This window comes from Pinus tabuliformis, chromosome 3_2 (assembly GCF_031772625.1).
Source record: "Pinus tabuliformis cultivar Carrire ecotype Pingquan chromosome 3_2, CPIR1, whole genome shotgun sequence".
Taxonomy (NCBI): Eukaryota; Viridiplantae; Streptophyta; class Pinopsida; order Pinales; family Pinaceae; genus Pinus; species Pinus tabuliformis.
In genome coordinates this window covers 1,077,381,671-1,077,401,125 of record NC_142302.1, presented here as the reverse complement: position 1 = coordinate 1,077,401,125, position 19,455 = coordinate 1,077,381,671, and the positions used below count along the sequence as shown (strand labels likewise).

The window sequence follows — 19,455 nt, the reverse complement described above, 5'->3', positions numbered from 1 at the left end:
ATTGATGGTGTGTTTCTTTTTATAAATGTTGCAAATGTCTATCTAACACATAATTTGCCAATGAATCAGTTAATGTGTTTAAGTTTCTGGAAATATGTTGATATTGAATAAAATCAAATTGTCTTTCCAAAATCTTAACCCTTAGGAACATGCGATAAATAGCTAGATTTCGGACAGAGTAGATACCAGTGAGTTGTAGTATTACGCATTGTGAGTCTAGCCTGACAATTAGTCGGCGTATACCATGTGTGATGGCATCAGAGAGAAGTTCTATCAACGCGCTATATTCAGCGATGTTATTCGTTGATCGACCAATACATACACCTCTGAAACTTACTAACTCGCCGCTTGGATAAAAAATGGCCCAGGCTGCGGAGGATAGGTTCCGCGAACTACGACTCGCTCCGTTGGCATATCCAACACATGACTCCAATAGGTTTGACATTTGCAACAAATGTAAAAAGTGGATTACTTGACCAAAATAAACACTTTAGCGAAAACAAAAACATAACAAAAGCATACAGGTTACCATTACGCATAGTAACGCTTGAGCTACAACCCATTACGAGGTTGCGCCAACGGAATTGCGTCATAATCCATTAACTTGTAGGCTCCTTTTGCTAACACTCGTTTAACAATATAGGGACCCATCCATAAAGACTTAAATTTACCTACTCCCAATTTATCAGATTCTTGGTCGTAAAGTAAGACCAAGTCACCTTCTGAGAAGACACGGGTTTGACATTTTTGTCGAACTGCACCTTGACTCGTTTTTTATGGGCTTCGTTAGCCAAAGCGGCATCACGACGGGTTTCATCCAATTGGATTAATTCCAAGAAACGAGCTTCTTCTTCTGAAGTTCCGGGGAGGAGATCAATTGCGAGTTTGAGAGACGAGATTTCACACTGGATTGGTAAGACTGCTTCCAGGCCATATACCAGTTGGAAAGGTGTGAACCCGGTTGCATTCCTTACCGATGTTTGGTAAGCCCACAAAGCTGAGTACAGGATTAGGTGCCATCTTCTTTTGTGAACTCCAATCATCCTTTGCAGCATGCGTTTGAGGACCTTGTTGATTGCTTCAACTTGTCCGTTGGCTTGCGGATAAAATGGAGTAGAGCTGTCGTGAGACAACCCTAGTTTGGCAGCTAATTCGACCATCATGTGATTGCGAAAATGCGATCCATGATTTGTGACTATGGCCTGCGGTACGCCGAATCTGGCGACTACATGATTGAAAAAGAAGAGGGCAGCTGTTTCAATGTTGGGAGGAGACCTGTAATAAGATACAATACAATACATTATCTTCATACTATTTTCATGATCTAGCTGAGGCAGGCATTCCCATGCTCAGCTTTATAAATTCATTTTCATGTACATAGGACAGACAACCGTCTGAGTGTAGACTGATGATTCTGATAGAGCCATCATCCTTTTGAGTGGATGATTATCTGTGCAGCAATGATGTACATTTAATGCTTTTATTTCCCTGAATATATATCGCAGCCCGGATGGATGAAACTAGATCCGGGGTCTTCAATCTCGTCCGATCTTCACTCGGAGTACAAGTCGATCCATGTGAGAAATGTTCTGAAGTCGAACATGGAAAGACATCGCTTGATTACCAGTCAATGATGTAAACTATTAACAAGTGCGAGAGGAATCACCGATAATGATAATGACCCTCAAGGTACTGCAGTACAATTCACGTGGTGTGAATAAAGGACTTGGCGTCGAACACCACGCAAAATCTTTCGGTCGAATCAGCAATTAGACGAGTCCAAAGTTACCCACCAACCTTCTACTTCCTCTAATTCTTCCTGTCGTCCTTCCTCTTCGCTTGACGGGGCTGGTAAAGACAAAGGTCAAGATCCTAAGGAGAAGAAGGAAAAGAAGAAGAAAGAGAAGAAGAAGAAGGAGCCAAAAGCGAATGGGGGCAAACGAGTGTCGTCTAACGAAAATCCACACACTGCACCGACCAGGCCTAAATCGCCATGTGTCATTTGCAAAGAAGACCACTTTCACAGAGATTGTCCTTGCATCCCTCGGATTTTAAGGGACTGGTCTCCTCGTTTGCACAACCCGGTGTCGTCAACCTCTGATGATCATGTTGAAAACACACCGTCAACTAGTGAAAGTGAAGCCCCACGACAAAAAGGAAAATATAGATTTCCTTGTAAACTGTACGAAGGCGATCATGTCGTCCACCGTTGTCCCTTCTTAGACGAAGCTAAAAGAGTTTTGGATGATCGTCCGGTTTCACTGTTACGACTTCCTCCTGGATATAAAAAACTCTTGCCGAGTCTGTCACCAGTTGAAAATCCGGCTGGCCCGCTCAGGTGGTCGGCCGAAGTATCTGTCATTGAAGATGAACCATCTGAATCCATACCAGACGAAAGTCAAAAAGAAGAGGGCAGCTGTTTCACCAGTATTATCTAATGTAGGCATCGCCTCGGCCCATTTGGTAAAATAGTCAACTGCGACTATGATATACCCATGCCCCCCGGTCGAGGTGGGGTTACATGTCATGAAATCGATGCCCCATTTGGCGAATGACCCAACAACAACTATTGGTTGCAGAGGTGCTGGTGGTCTTCTGGTTTTGCTATCGAAAATTTGACAAGCATGGCAACTTCTGACTGCGATTATGCAATCTTTGAACATTGTTGGCCAGAAGTATCCTGCTCGTAATATTTTTTGCGCCGTAGCATATCCAGATTGATGCCCCCCACACGCGCCTGAATGACAATCATTCAGGACTTTTTCGGCCTCCTCATGGGTGAGGCACCTTCTCAGAACTGTATCGATACCACGACGGTAAAGTGTATCACCGACGATCATGTAGTCTTTTGCTTGGTATCGAATACGTTTTTGTTCAGAATGGGAGGTGTTTGGCCTGTATTTTTGGGTTTGGAGATAAATGATTATATCCCCATACCACTCATTGCTTGTAGATATCAGAAACAAACTTTCATCCACGATTGTTTCTTCGGATGTTTCATCGTTAGACGACGATGGAAGATCGCACAATAATTCTGCGAAAACTAGAGCTTTCTTTGACTTGGATTTTACAAATTCCAAATCAAACTCTTGTAGTATTGCTATCCATTTTGAATATTTGCCCCCCAGCAACTGTTGCGACAATATATAAGTCACGGGGTTGCAATCTGACAGAATGGTAGTTTTCCGAAAGAGGACATAGTGTCGAAATCTCTGTATCGCTTGAACAGCTGCAAGTGCTAGCTTTTCAAAGTAAGAATATTTGCTTTCTGTATCATTTAAGTTTTTACTTCAATAATATATAGGATGTTCAATTCCATCGACTTCTTGAACTAAAACCATTGCGATGGTCGTATCTGCTGCAGCCAGATACAGGTTAAAATCTTTTTGATAATCAAGAGCGTACATCAATGTTGCTTTCATTAGGGAATCTTTTAAAGCATCAAAGGAAGCTTGCGCAACTTGATCCCAGACAAAGGGTACTTCCTTTTTCAAAAGACGTGTATAACCTTTAGCAAGTTCGGCGTAATTTGGAATGAACCTCCTCAGAAAGTTTTCTTTCCCTTGGAGTTTCTGAATCTGAAGAAAATTCGAAGGTGGAGGCAAATTTATGATTGCTTGGACCTTACATGGGTCGAGACGAATCCCGTCCTTTGAGACTACAAAGCCAAGTAAACGACCAGAACTTACGCAAAATACACATTTGTGTGGATTGAGTCGTATCTTGTATTGTCGGCAACGTATAAAGATTGCTCTTAAATGCTGCGGGTGATCAGTCTGCTTTCGCGAATGAGCCGAAAGGTCGTCGAGGTATGGTTGAACGATGTTTTTGATGTCATGGAAGGCATAATTCATTGCCCTCTGAAACGTCGCCCCTGCGTTCTTTAGACCAAAGGGTAATTTTCGATATGCGAATGTGCCCCACGGACAAATAAATGCAGTCTTTGACTGGTCCTGTGGGCGGATATTTATTTGATTATACCCGGAGAATCCATCCATGAATGAAAAGATTTCGCATCCGGCGCATTCATCAATTATCTGGTCAATGAAGGGTGTAGGGTAGTTGTCCTTTGGACAAGCTTGATTTACATCCCTATAATCGACGCACACTCTAATTGTTCCTTGTTTTTTTATAACAGGGACAATATTCGATACCCAATCGGTTAGAGGAACCGGGTAGATGAAACCAGCATGGAGAAGTTTTTCAACTTCTGCCTTAATGGCAGCGGCTTTCTTGGGGTGCACCTGCCGTAGCCGTTGTCGTACTGGTTTGACATCTGGATACATCTTAATTTCCTGTTCAACGATACTCGAGTCAATGCCTGGCATTTCATCATATGACCAAGCAAAGACATCTCTGAATTAGCGAAAAAGAGCGTTATATATCTCTAGTTCTGAAGGAGAACAACATTTGCCGACATAAATATTCTCTACAACATCTGTTTTGGTCGAGATATTTATGGCGATAGTCTCTTCAATATTGGACAAGTTTCACTCAGAATCCACCGTGTTTACAATATTTGATAGAAAATCAAAAACTGAAGGATGATAAAGGTCATCTTGAGTATCTTCTCCACAATCTGGAAGAAGGGAACGATGGTGGGAATCATTCCATGGTGCTCCTTCAATTGCCATTGATTGGACAATTCCTTCGTCGCTGACATGCACTTGCGACCAAGGATCTGAAGGGGTGCCATATTCTTTAGACCTATCTATCCAAACGCTTGATGAGCGTTGATTTGGGTTTGCCTCCCATGCTAGGAACATTGATTGCTACAATATTTCCGTTGGGCTTGGGGGCAAAACCACTGCATGATCCATGTCGATATCATTTTCTGAGATCTCTTTAGAAGATATCATGTTGCAGGTTCCTATCGACGCTACTTCCGCCAGATTGATTGGAGGTGGAAGCGTGAAAGTTCCCATTAGTATAGGATCTTTTAGTAGGCCTACTTCGATATTCTGAAGCGAATCGGGGCTTCCATGGATCATGGGAATGCTTCCTGTAACTTGAGAACCATTGGGGAGGAAGTTTTGTTGATCGACGATTGTAATCCCTCCTTGAAAGGGAAATGCAATCTTCCTAAAATAGGTCGACACAACATCCGCCATAGCATATATCCATGGCCTTCCTAGTAGGATGTTGTAATCAAGATTTCCATCGATTACTTCAACATCTATTTCTACCGTTTTCCCTCCTAGTTCAACTTTCAAGTTATTTAGGATACCATATGGGGTATATGTCCTTCCGTCGAATGCTTTTAATGTCGTCGAAGATCGCGACAAGGTTGGAGATCCTAAAGTTTTCCATCAACTCATCGACATAATGCATGTAGATTCCCCCTCATCAATAATTGTTCAATGAACAGTTTTGTTGAGGGCTTTCACTTGAAAAAGGAAAGCTAGTTGAGCTGGTAATTGAGGATCGTATCCTTTATGATCGAAGGATACAAGATTGGAATCCTTTGGGTCTATCCCACCAATAGCTGATAATAAAGCCTGCCTTTGGGATGGGCAATTTTGTAGTACTTCAAGAGTCGACATAGCGGATGGCGATTGGGCCAAATCTTCCACTATATTATAATGCTGTGCCGCTCTAGCACGGGGATTAAACGTCGACTTGTGTACTACTCCCTTTGGTGGTTTTATTGTCAATTCAGGAATGGTAGGCGGCGCAACTTCTGTCGAAGTTGTTGTCGAACTACTAGGTTGATCTTTATCCTTGTTGTTCGACAGCTGTGGATTCCCATAATCTTTGTTCCTAGTCGATATCAAAGCATCATTTTGCTGTTTTGAAACCGATAACATTAGCACTTGAGACGGGGAAGCATTTTCACTTTCAACCAGATTTGTTCCTGGATTTGGAAACGGATCAGTTAACACTGCGGAGGTTTTTGAATTCTTGAAGAATTTTTTAACCTCAGCTCTGTGTGGACAATTTGTGGTCCAATGATCTTCATCGCATATGAGACATGGATTTTTTGGTTTCCTATCTCCAGGAGGGTTTGAAGAAGATTTTTCAGGCGATGACTCCTCCTGTTTCTTCTTCTTCCCTTTGCCTTTCTTCTTGCTCCCTGGTTGTTTGGTTTCTTTGCCTTTATCTGTCGATACGGCATTTACTTCCGAAGCAAGAAGTTCTTCTTTTGCATTTTGACTTGAAATCTTACGGGCCTTTTTGGATGTAGCCTTTGTCGATTTCGTGTCTGTTGTGCCAATCACGCCATCGCCGACATGAGAGTCATTGTTCGATTTAGGAGTAGGAGGAATTGAGAATTCCGGTCTAGGGGCGTCAGGTATTTTATCGTAGAGTGTGCCGGACTGAGTGTAAATCAAGTCTAGATACTGCGCACGAGCGATAACTTGCTCTTCTGTTACGACTCCCCCCTTTGCCACATCTTCCGTGATGGAAGGCAGTAATGACTTGATAAACCATTCAGCTAAGAGCTGATCGGGGACGTATGTTTTTACCATTCTACGACGATGTCGCCACTCATGTATATGATCAGATATGTGAGTGGCCGTTGTCTGTTTGAAGTTGGTAAGAAGTTCTGTTCCCGTTTCGTACCTTATTGGTAACTGAAAATGGGTTAAAAAGGTTGTGGCTAAGGTACTGAAGTTGTCGAACGAAGCTCTAGGCAATTCGATGTACCATTTTGCCGCCGGACCCGTTAACGTCCTCTGAAAGAGGCGAAGTCTTATCGAATCATCATTTAAGGTGTTTGATGAACACCATAGATGAAAGGTCATCACGTGATTTGATGGATCTTCACCCGGATTTCCATTAAATTTAGGAATATCTGATGGAAGTTTATGTAGAATCGCTGGCCACCAAGGGGCGTAAGCGATTGGATCGTTTGTTAACCGATTTAAATCAGGTAACTCCAAAGTTACCACAAAGGGTAACTTTTGATTCAGATTAGGTGAAGCATACCCAGGGTAAGATGGGATTGCCTGAGCAGTTGGTCTTTGCATACCGGCATAATGCATTTGATGCTGGTAACTTTGGTAAGGTTGGTGGGCATGACCATTGTAAAATGGTTGATTTTGACCGTTTTGAATGTACGGCTGCCCACTATTAGCAAAGATTTGTTGCTCAGAACCTTGGTATACTTGTTGGAATTGCGGTTGTTGGTATTGCACTAGCCATGGTTGTGAAGCCATGTGCTGTTGCCCTATACTAACAGTTTGACCAAGATGAGGGGTAATTGTACCCGTCTGAACCTGTGTCGTTCCACTAGTCGGTGATTACGGTTGAGTTGCAGGGTCAAGGGGCTGTTGCATTACAACTTGAGAAACCTGAGGTTGGCATACAACAGGCAGCGCTTGAACTTGCGACACCGTCATAATAGCTGGCGTAGTCGGGATATTCGACATAGGTACGCATTGTTGCATTGAGTATACAACTCTTGGTTGTTGAGGTAGTATAGGTACCCAACCACTTGAGGTGATTCCAGTATAACCTGAATGTTGTTGCGAACTCCCGTATGGATATCCTCCCGGAGGGGATAATGAAAGGGCATACTGCCCCCCATACGGTGGTAATCCAGAACTCAAGGGAATTGTTTGCCCTTGAGGGCCGGACTGCCCAAATTGACCTCCAAACGGATCAATTTGGTGAGACTCAACATAAGAGTTTCCAGATATTATTCCGGACGAACAAACAGGAACGGACCATACTGTCGAAATAGCCCCTGAGTGGGCTCCTTCTAGCGGCTAGGAGCTAGTCGGGACAGATGGTACACCGGCGAACATTGTCGGAGTGATAGCAGGGAGTTCTGTCGTCGCTGTGTCAGACGACACAATCCTAGATGTTGACGGTTGTTCAGACATTTGTAGTCTATCCAAAAGATTACCTAGCGATTCTACAGGAGCTTTCGTTGGTGGTAGACTAACTTCTGACGAAGAAGGATATAGAGTGATCCCGACTCCAAAGTGCGTTGGAGTACTTGTTTGGGGATCTCCTACAATTTCTTCTATGGCAATCAGACCAGGTGGAAGGGGAAGACCGTCAGGTCCGTAAAATATTTCTGGTGCCGAAGAAGGTGTGAAATTGGCAGCGACAGATGTTTGAAGAGCAAGACTCTCCGAACCGGTTGTAGATGGAACTGGTTCGGTAACACAAGTGTTTACTCTCAGACCAGGATCAATATCACTGTCCTTCTGTAGCTGCTGAACTTCTTCTGTAGAGGTAGGGATTCCAGAAATGTTTGGAGTAACCAGAGTCTCTGATGTCGTTGGAACACTTGTTCTAACTTTAATAGGAGATTTAGAACCGGTTAAACGAGTTCGCTTTGTCCGTACTGGCTTCGATTCCGGAGACAAAGACGGTTGACTCGTAAGCCTCCGCGAACGACGGGGTTTCAATTGACTTTCTTCCACGATTGCGGATTACTCGATCAACTAAAATAAAGGGGAAGTATGTTTCTGAATTAAATGAATTTTAGACGCTTTGACACAACTTGTTTTTTCAGTTTTTAAGAGTCGAGAAAAAACAAAAGATGACTCTAGTCTCCTTCGATTTTTAATGAGCCTGAAGTGACAAGTGCTCAGATGGACCTTTTCCGTTAAGGAGTCTGAAAAGGAACGAAAGGGACTGCTCTGGAAGTCTAGGTAGAGGGAGTACCAAACCAATCACAAAACTGCAGAATACTTTTTACGGTACGGCAGTCAATCTTCCCGAATGCTGTGTTCAGTGCATTGCGATCGATAGGGCGACAGACACGGCTTCCTATGGATAAAGGATTTAAGCCTATAGGGGTCTCCCAAAATATACTCGACGGTACGTGGGAGCACAAGTCCGTACTGGCACTTATCGTCTCAAAGTGGAGGAATCACCCAACCATCAGTGAGAACAACAGTTACCAGGCTTTACGACGCTGGAATACGTCTCTAGCCTAGACCTCTAAATGTTGTGCGTTAAGTTCCAAAGCGTTGTTAGATTCATTGAATTTATTTTAAGTTGATCTTGTTTATGAAGTTTGCCTTTCGGGTTCACCACGAGATGTAGATGTAATTCCTAAAATGCAATCTAAAGATGATAAACAAACTTTTTATCTCTTTTGTGCAATGAAAATCCTAGCTACTAGGGAAAAGAAAGACAAAATCTTTTCACAAAGAGAAAAGAGCACACTGTAAATGCACTTTCCTAAATCAAGCCAAACAGACTGTCTATATGCAAATGCACATGCATGTATTTGTTTTCAACTTTCTTAGTATTGATGCTAAAAAGAAAGTTGATGTACAAATCTGAATTTCTTTTTCAAGCGACAAACATAAACAAGCTTCTTTTCGAAATAAAAAATAAAGATGATTACGACACCTTACGGTTTTGAAATGAATACTTGTTTTAGACACTAGAAAATTACAAATTCAGACCAAAAGCAATAGTAACAAGATAATCGACCATCCACAGCAATCAAACTTTCTCCTATGATCGAAATCGACACTTGCGACAAATTCAAATCAAAGGACGACAGTACGACTATGCTACTTTTGCAAAGGAAAACTGTAAACGGCTCAACAAACACACAAAAACATCTACAGTTCTTTTGTACAAAGGAGGCGGAATAACAGCAAGGAAAAGGAGTTTCAGACAGACATATACTGATCACAGGCAGCAAAATTCAGGAATAGAAATGGAAAGGATGATCCACAGAAGCCACAGCTGCACAGAGCTAGTCTGATCAGCGCACCTGTAACACAGAGAATCTGAAATGCAGCGCAGGTTGTCCCTTCGGGAAGTGCGCTGAAATTCAGAATCTCTGAACAGTACCTGCGCTGGGCCAGAAACGAGACTCTGCTCAGGTTTCAGGACACAGTTTGCAGTTCAGTTCTTGGTTTTTGGCCGAGTAAAAAAGCAATCAGTAATGCAACAATCAGGGGTAGACCTAAGGAGGATCTAAGAGCTATCATAAGGGCAATCAGATAGTTTGTGAATCAGCTGTTTAAATCATAAACAGATCCAGTGAATGGATTGAAGCAGCAGTTATCTACTTTGCATTTGTTATGGCAAATACAGTTCGAATGCTACTTGTAAGTTTATGAAACAACCAACAAAGAATGATAAACAAACAAACTAATTACCTCCCCAGCAGAGTCGCCATTTTGTTACAGGGAAAAGTGTCTATATAGAACTGCTCTATCCCACTAAGGTGTGACAGCTGCCTTAGAAACAAACAGAGAAAAACTACTTTTGTATTTCCTTTATGAATTATAGATAGAGAGGAATAGAAAGAACCAACCTCTGTCTTGCGCTAATCCTTTGATCCAATCCCTCTCTTCTTTGATAGTCTCCAGCTACCTGCTCCCTAGCACGCCCAGCTTCACAAAGTACCTGCAAGATCACAGAAGTGTAGCACTATACAAAGACATGGATCTATATTCATAAACAACTTAGGATCAGATTTAAATTGGCCATACAAATGTAACAAACATCAATGATACAAAAGCATGGAGGAAAACTCAAATAACTTTTATTGATAAACAAGAAAAGATCCAGGAGGAGTTACAACCAGTGGTTTCGACCCAGCATCAACCTCCCAGCAAAGAAGCCCCTCTTCACCTCAAACAAAGCATAAATCACCCAACAATCTGATGTTTTGTCTCTAGAAACCAACAACAATTCCTTACAATATGCAAAATTCCAGCCTCTGGATCTCTGGGATGAGGGATCCATATATAGATATCTGTAAGGGGGATGAGTCAGCTTGTGATTTGATTAGTGTCTTCTCTCTGTCAGTTCTTGCTTCCACTTGGATACTGAGGGCCTCTTACTCATCCTTGGTCGAATTCAGTGAGGCAAGTGTCACAGGAGAAGATTCTGGAAGCTTCCATTGCCTCTCCACCTCGCGGAATGACACTGCCATTTGTCATTTCTCGCCCATCGCACCCCACAGAAGGGAGTTTTGAAATGCAATGCACCCTCACAGTGCATTTGGGTGAGATGCAACGCACCTAGCCAGTGGAGCAGCTGCAATGATCTTGTTTTGACCGATTCTGAGTAGTTTCTGGTGGAGAACTTCTAGGAGAAGCTGTAATATGTTGACCTTGTTCCTTTAGGGGTTAGAACAACACTTTTAGGGACTTAGGAGCCCTTGGTTTATGGACATTTCATGCTTGGATTTGTAGGGCACAAAAATGTCTATAACAATGGGTAGGATGTCTCAGTAGAAGGATGAACCACTCATCCTGCCTACATGTCACAAGGGGTATCCCAGGGGAAGGCTGAACCACTCACCCTATGATTGTGTCTCGACAGGAGAGGGATGAACCACTCATCCTGCCTACATAGCAAACCACTAGGGGAAGGCTGAGCCACTCACCCTATGGTTGCTCATCGCTCCACGATGTACCCCCAAGCCCCCCGGAGCTCCCAGAGCTCAATGTCCATATCATATAGGACCTTTAGGAGAGAGACTCTCCATGACTCCTAGTCGTTCTTGGAAAGTCACAAATTTGACCTTTCCTAGGGGCTTCGATGGAATGTCGATGACTTGCACATCAGTCCCAATGCGATGGAGCCTTCTTGCTCATCGATGTACTATATCCCAGATAAAGTGGTGCCTGATGTCTATATGTTTGGAGTGATCATAGAATGCGAGATTCCCCAACAACGAATCCCCCTCTGGTTGTCACACAAGATCATGGTGGTATCCATCATGTGTTTAAACAGCTCACTGAAGAGCTTCCTCAACCAGGCAGCTTCAAACAAGGTCATACTCGTAGCTATGTATTTGGTCTTAGCGGGGCTCGAAGGAACCATCTTCTGCTTCCTGCTCATCGAGGGTATCGTAGCAGAACCCAAAGAGAACCAACACTTAGAAGTGCTCTTGTGATCCTCCACATTGTCTACCCATTCAACATTCGAATAATCATGCGGCTTCACATTTCCGACAGTGTATCTTAATCCATGAGAGATTGTGCCCCGAAGATATCTCAAAAGATTCTTGGCACCAATCTAGTGAGGCTCAACCATGTATGAGCTCAACATTCTAACTGCAAAACATATATCCGGACGAGAGTTCACCAAGAACATTAATGCTAGAATGAGTTTATGAAACTCAGAGGTATTTTCCAAATCAAGTCCGACATCACTATCACATAACTTCTGAAAGTTAAGCTCCATCGAGGTAGTCATGGGCTTGCAGTTCACCATTCCAAATTTGGAATCCAACTCCCTCTTACTTTTGCAAATGAGAGGGTCTGCACTTGTTAGAAAGATGTCATCCTCATAAGGTTCCAGTATGAGAGGTCTATCATCCACAACCTTCAAGCAATGGTTTGGATTGGCTTCACTCCTAGTGAATCTCAGCTTCATCAGACAGCTATCAATCCTCTCATATCATGCCCGGTGTGTTAGCTCTAAATCATTGAGAGCTTTCTTCAACCTATATACATGAGATTCCTGATCATGAATCTCAACCCCTCAAGTTGTTCTGAACCTGTGGACTTGCTACATGAGGGGAATGGTCCCCTTGTAAGATTTTATTTTAGTACATCTTGGACATGTACCTTCATGCTCTTCTTGAATTCAGGCATCCTTGTCACCATTTGAATCACGTCAGATAGGGCCTCATAATAAGTAGACCTTCGGTGCTATAGACGAGATGTGTCAACTGACATGGTCCTCACTGGGCTTCCTGCAACTTGATACAAATTTCCAACCCTGAACTCAAAAACATCTTGAAAAATTCCTTTTTTAAACACATACCTTTCCATTGATGAATGCCACCTTGAAACCTTTGACTTCCATTGCCAAAATTGACACTATGTTCTTCTTGAGATCAGGTACACAAAGAACTTCTTGTAAATAAATCGTGTAACCCTCATTCAATTGAGGGGTAACATTCCCTACACCATTTCCGGGATGGGTGGCATTGACTCCAAGTAATCTCCACGATTGTTTCCATCTCTACCAAATTAGAGATAGCTTCCTTCTATCTGATGAAGTGCCTTGAAGCACTACAATCAATAAGCCAAATTCCCAAAGAGACAGGAGGAGAAGTATTCCAACTGTCTTTGGTGATTTCTCTTTCACTCTTGCTTGGGATTTGTCTTCACTTCAGCTTCGATACCATGTCAATTTTAGGTATGTTCTATGCTGATAGCAAATTTAATTCAATTTTCCATATTAGCTGAATATCAATTCTAGATTGGAAATCACATTTAGCATGATCGTAAAATGTAGATAGAACATAAACATAAATCACAAAAGACAAGCCAAGACAAGAGGACACAAGATGTGGTGCTAGCCATGGACAAACCCCAATGTGGGGAACCCTTAATCAATTCTTATATGTTCTTCAATAGTTCAGCAGAGAGAGAAAGATGGTACATATACATCAGAAGTCAACATATTGACTTATCTAAATAAGAGCATAGATATTCTCTAAGAAGATAACATAAGAGGTAGCTGATCTGAGCTGAGTGGAAGGCATATTGCTTCCACTGATCCAAGGTGACTCCATCACCATGATGCTCCTCACTATGCTGCACCTCACTGTGCTGCACCCAATCATCATGTTGGACCTCTTTACCATGCTGCACACATCATACTACTGCACCTTATCATCATGCTGCACCTACCAGTGCTACCTCATACTGTACCTCACTGTGCCCATCATGCTGCATCTCATAGTAGCATTTATTATCATTGTGTAGCACACAACATGCTACACTACACTTCGTTATGATGCCCATCATTATGGAGCAGCATTCAAACTTCATGCTGCACCTTGTTGTCACATCTTATCATGGATTGTATAAGGTCACTGTTTAGGGTCTCTGTTTGCTGCGTTGGATGGTAGATGGGACAGCCTTCATCAAGGACTGTTTGGGCCATCAAGACAGTCCTACCAATCCTCATACATAGGCAACAACATCAAACTGATCCTAGCTGCTCCAACCTTGATTGCATATAGCTAATTATGATTGTCTAGTTAGGGCATATGGTTGTAGCCTTAAAGTCATCTAATCATACTCCCAAATAGCCCTTGAAGGATTGTGGCATACTTAAGGATAGTCCCTCCTTTGCTATGTTGATATGACAGTCCTTAGCTACCCTACGCAAGTCCAACTGTGGTGTTATGGTCTACGACCTAGCACAACAACAACTTAACATGTCTAGAACATCAACATTTATGATTCCAATAACAACTCTCCTCCTGTACCTACGGACCACACAAACCCATATATAAGCTACCTTAAAACTACCCCACAAATCTGCGTTATCCTCCGTTGAAACTCGACCCTCAAGCTAGCTCTTCGACCACCTAACAGTAGCTTGTATATCCTTCAATGAGCACTTAACATAGTCCCCAAACTGCCTTGTTGTCTTAGCCTCTTTGCTATGTCTTCGGGCTGTACTTCATGACTAGAAACCCTTCCATAACAATGTATAGGGTTGGGGCATCATGACTATGTTTATCTATGAATAGACTGCGGTTAGGGCATGTTACTACATCAACTATGGCTCCTCCAAAGCTGGGCTATAACCCTTCCTTAGATCTGCGGCTAGGGCTCCAAGATTAGGGCTACCTTGCTGCGTATTGAAGCTCCCCTAAACAGTGGATAGATCTCCCTTTGAACTGCAGCCAAACCTTCATAAGACCTGCGGCTAGGCTTCATTATGATAGCGGCTAGGGCATCCTTCTTTTGCTACGTATAGGGTCTCCTTCTAGACTTGCATTTAGGGCTATATCCTCTTATATTTATCTTGCCACTAAAACCCAAAACAAGTGGTGAGAAATCGAGAGTGAAGTGTGTGTCTAAATAACTATCAAGCCATCTCCTTTTATACTAAAACGTTGAGCACAAGAGGGGGTTATTTGGTTGCTAGCTGACCTTGACAAATTGTCACAAAACACAAATAAATTCATATCTCCATGAATATATGTCGAAATCGGATGATCTTTAGATCAATCCTGCACCTCTCGACGAGAGGAATCCAAGAAAAATATTGGCTGCCATAAATAAGAAGACCCACATGGATTTTGGCCCTAGTTGTCAATTTTAACAATATTTGTTAAATTTTGGTATGTTCTACACTTAGAGCAATTTACTTCAATTTTTCATATTAGCCCAATGACAATATTCAGATTAGCAATCACATCAGCATGATAGTAAAGTGCAGATAGAACATAAACATAAACAACAGAAGACAAGCCAAGACAAGAGGACACAAGATGTGGCACCAGCCAGGGACAAACCCCAATGTGGGGAAACCCTTGATCAATTCTTCCTATATTCTTTAATAGTTTAGCAGAGAGAAAGAGATAGAGTATAATGATTTGAAGTAAATACTTGACTTGCCAAATAGGAGATCAAAGATCTTCTTCGTGACAATGACACAATGAGGTTGCAATTCTGATATCAAGTACTGAAGATATGCAGTTCCTTCATTGCTTCACTAATCATGACAAGGCTGCTAATATGGTACCTTTCATAAGCTGCAAGGACTGGTGAATTTCATGGCAGACCTGGTCACTGGTTAGGGCACAGGCTTTGAGTGCTACAACACCCTAAACACACCCCGCAGTTCATCTATTTACTATGGATGGACTTCATACAGTCCTCCAATGATACGCTGCCTTATAGGGTTGCTTACCTTCTGAACGCAACTACTAAAAGGCCTCCAATCGCTGGCTATGTCCTGCGGCGTAGCCCAGCAGTGGACTGTAGCTTTGATCCCTTCAAATAGTGATCTAAAGAACCCTTAGAAAGAAATCCCTAGCTCCTCCTTTCTGTGGATACTTCTGCCCTTCAAATCGAGCTCAAGAACAACGCTAAGATGCCCAAACAACCTTGCATTATACCATGTTGTCACCTACAACAATGTGACCCTTCACGCTGATGTGATACTCCTTTTTGTTGTGGCTAAGTTAACTTTTCTGGTTGCGTCTAAGGGTCCCTTACATGTTTTGATAAGGGCTCCTATAACTACGGCTTTAGGCCTTCATATTTTGGTGGTTATGGCCTCTCCAATTGAGGCTAAGAGAGCTGCGTATAAGGTCTTTTGATGACAGCAAATAGGAGCTTCACAAGACTACGTATGGGTCTCTCTTGACAACAGATTAGGGCTGTTGATTAGGCCTCTTGTTGCTACGGAATAAGGCCTGTGTTTAGGACATTAGGGCACCTCCAAGATAGCAGCTATACATACTTTGTGACTGCGTTGAGGGCATGGTTAGATCTCCTTTTAGAGCAACGACTAGAATTCCTCCTTGAGCTGTGAATATAACTCCCTCTTGACAGTGTATAGATCTCCTCTTACCTGCAAAAAGATCTCCCCATAAGACTGCGGCTAGGGCTCTTTAGTTCTGCGTCTAGGGCTCTCTTAGAAGACCCTTTCTTCACTGCGTCTAGGGCTTCTCCCTCTTGATCTCTCTAGCCACCAAACCCAAATGAGTGGAGAGAGATCTTAGGAGAAGTGTGTGTACAAAATGACTTGAAGACCTCTTCTATTTATAATAAAACATTGAGGACAAGTTGGGGTAATTTGGTTGCTGGCCAACCTTGACAAATTGTCAAATAACATAAATAAATTCATATCTCCATGAATACATGTCGGAATCGCATGATCTTTAGATCAATCCTACACCTCTCGATGAGAGGAATCCAAGAAAAATATCAGCTGCCATAAATAAGAAGACCCACATGGAGTTTGACCCTAGTTTCCAATTTTAACAATATATGAACTAAAAAATGACCTAACACAAACCTTTTGATACCTTTTCCAACACATCTGCAATAAATGGTCCTATAAGTATAATCAAAACTGATCATAGGAAGCCAACTGGTCTTGAATTACCATACCATTATTTGTGACAGCCTGCAGCCTTTGAAAATTTCACCATATCCTTGTCAACCCTATCCATACATGACAACATAACATTTCCATCATCTGAAATGTATCAATCCTAAATCATAAGAAATGATTCATCACATTGTATTTATTTTTCATATCAGGTTTGGGCCATTGTTACCTTAACTGGTAAAGATACTTGTAGCCATAGTTACCAGATTCAACTGAGCTTACTTGGCTAGTCTGACTCAGTTGGGATCTAAATCTGAGCAGATCAGATGGAGTCGAAGCTTAACTTGGACAGAATTCAAGGTCTAACTCAGACTTGAGCAGACCTATCTCATGATTAGACTTGGGCTTGGGCAAGAATCGAGTAAAACTTGACAGTTAAAAAATAAAATCTTTGTCCAAGTTATTTTCTTTTGACCAAATTTCCTGAATTGACTCTTAAGTCGTGCCCAATTTTAAGTCAAACATTGTTTCTTTGTCCATGTTGAGTTGGACCTAAAGCTTTATAAAAATATTTTCCTTAATGTTATTTCATAGAGACATATAATCGAGCTTAGGATTAGTGGATGCTTCCATCACTGTGTCTATCTTTTAGAACCAAGATACAGTACATTCATCTATTTGAAATCTCAGTGCCTTTAGGGCTAGAACTTTGTAGCAGTAATTGCAAGAGTATCGAACTTGAGGGCTTCCTATGAAGACATATGAAGAAAGAGGAGTGTGTATAGGGAAGTGCAGTACGCATGTTTGATACTTCCACACATTTTGAGGGCATGCCAATAGAAATGTCATTGTTGTTGGATACACTGGTGTTGGTTAGTTTCAGAAAAGTTCTCTGTCAAATATGTTGTTTTCATGAAGTAATATTTCCAACCAAGAGGATAAAGACTTGGCATTCCTAGGACATAGTGGTGTTATTTCTTGCATGTATTTTTGATTTATTAGTATTCCACCACTAATAAATTCATTACGTAGCTGCTCGTTTAGTAATATATTACAATAGTGACTTGTTAAAGGAAAAAAATTTTAGTTTGTTTGAACGTCATAAACCATAAGGAAATTTAGCTTTGAATTAGAAAAATGGAATATATTCTGAAAAATATGTTTTCTGATCAAATATAGTCCCATTGCCTGATCATTAAAAAAATTTGTCACGACAATAAGCAATGATTTTGGACACAATGAATTACATAATTCTCCAGCTCAAAAACAAGTTAGCATATTTAGTTTTGTCTGCATTAGAGAAAAATGAATGAGTAACATTAAGTTTGCTTTGAATATTTATAGAATCATTTCAGAGATTCTAAATGGAAATTGCATGTGCTAATGTTGCTCAATTAATTACAGGGAAAACAAGGGGCATACATAATTTGTTGGCTTCTGGGAATTGGATTCCTTTTCCCCCAGAATAGTACGTTGACAATTGAAGATTACTATGTTGAAGCTATATTCCTAGTTAGTATCGCAATTTACAAAGTCTTGTCTTATTTTTTTTTAGTTTCTTGTTGTAATCTTGTATCAACAATACTTTGCTCCACCCATTAGATTTCTATTGATCAATTTTATTGTTGAAGTGTCACTGCTTCTTAAAGATAACTAGAGGAAACGATACAACTACAAAAGTGGAGCATGAGACATTCTTAATAGAAATTGCTAGCTCCGATGTGTTTGATTATGTTGGATAAAATCAAAATTGCAATGTACCATAAGCATGGGAATTCAAAATATTGGGATAGAAATGTGTGCGTCTATTTACATTTATTACTTTAGTTGAAGATAACATTTCATGAACAAATGTTGTACATTGAAAACATAGTAGGTACACAATTTATTCTATGGTGACATTTTATTTGCTTTGTTTATATAGGTCATCTGGCCACATAGTGGCCACTATTGCCCAACTAAAGAAAACTTGTTCGAGTTTCTTGCTTTTATGGAGAAAAATGACATTAACAATATTACTGATGTTGAGGTATATATCATATAAATCTTTTATAGTCTACTTTAATTTATATTCCAATGTTCATTGACTTTCATGTCTTATACTTTGCATTGTATTTATTTTTTCAGGAAAGGAACTCAGTATTGATGGTAAGAAGCAGGAATTGAAGAAAGAGGAGAACAATAACACTAGAGCAACAAAATGAAAATTAAAGAGAAAGAGAAGAGAACTGGTCTACTGGTACCCATAGAGCCAATATCCCGCATAAGACACACACATAAAGACTAATGGTCAAGTCTTCAGAGTTGGTGAATTCACCTACAATGCCTTGGCAACACAATGATAATGTTTTGAAGTGATGAAACACTATTTCATGTGCAAATTGTACTCCAACCAATATTAAGTTGGAAACTCATATTGTAATACTTGACATTTTATATAATATAATTTATGTGGTTGGAATTATTTATAGTTGCACTTGATATTACTTAGTATTGTAATTAACATATGTAACTTTGCGTTTTCATATTATACGAACATGTACATTGTATGCCATTTTTTTTTTAATTTAGTTGCAAAATCATACTAATTAATTTATGTTGATTAATAATGAAAACATAAAATCAATTTAAAACTAATAAATTAGTAGTTTATGTTTATTAATGATGAACACATAAAATGAATATACGACTATAGGTGAATTC

The 19,455-nt window shown here is 41.0% G+C and overlaps 1 protein-coding gene across 5 annotated transcripts in view; it reads left to right on the top strand.

Annotated features, from left to right (window-relative positions):
- Positions 1 to 19,216, top strand: part of LOC149184411 (uncharacterized) — a 90,849-nt gene extending 71,633 nt beyond the window's left edge. For 2 of the 5 annotated variants that reach the window (XM_089417467.1, XM_089417468.1), the window contains 2 exons: positions 18,677 to 18,781; positions 18,880 to 19,216. In XM_089417467.1, the coding sequence (XP_089273593.1) occupies positions 18,677 to 18,781; positions 18,880 to 18,898 (124 nt within the window). In that variant the 3' untranslated portion in view covers positions 18,899 to 19,216. Of the gene's footprint in view, positions 1 to 18,156; positions 18,265 to 18,676; positions 18,783 to 18,879 lie in introns of those variants that run through there. The other 3 variants (XR_016257258.1, XM_089417466.1, XM_089417469.1) reach the window with 3 other exon arrangements.
- The last annotated feature ends 239 nt before the right edge of the window (positions 19,217 to 19,455 follow it).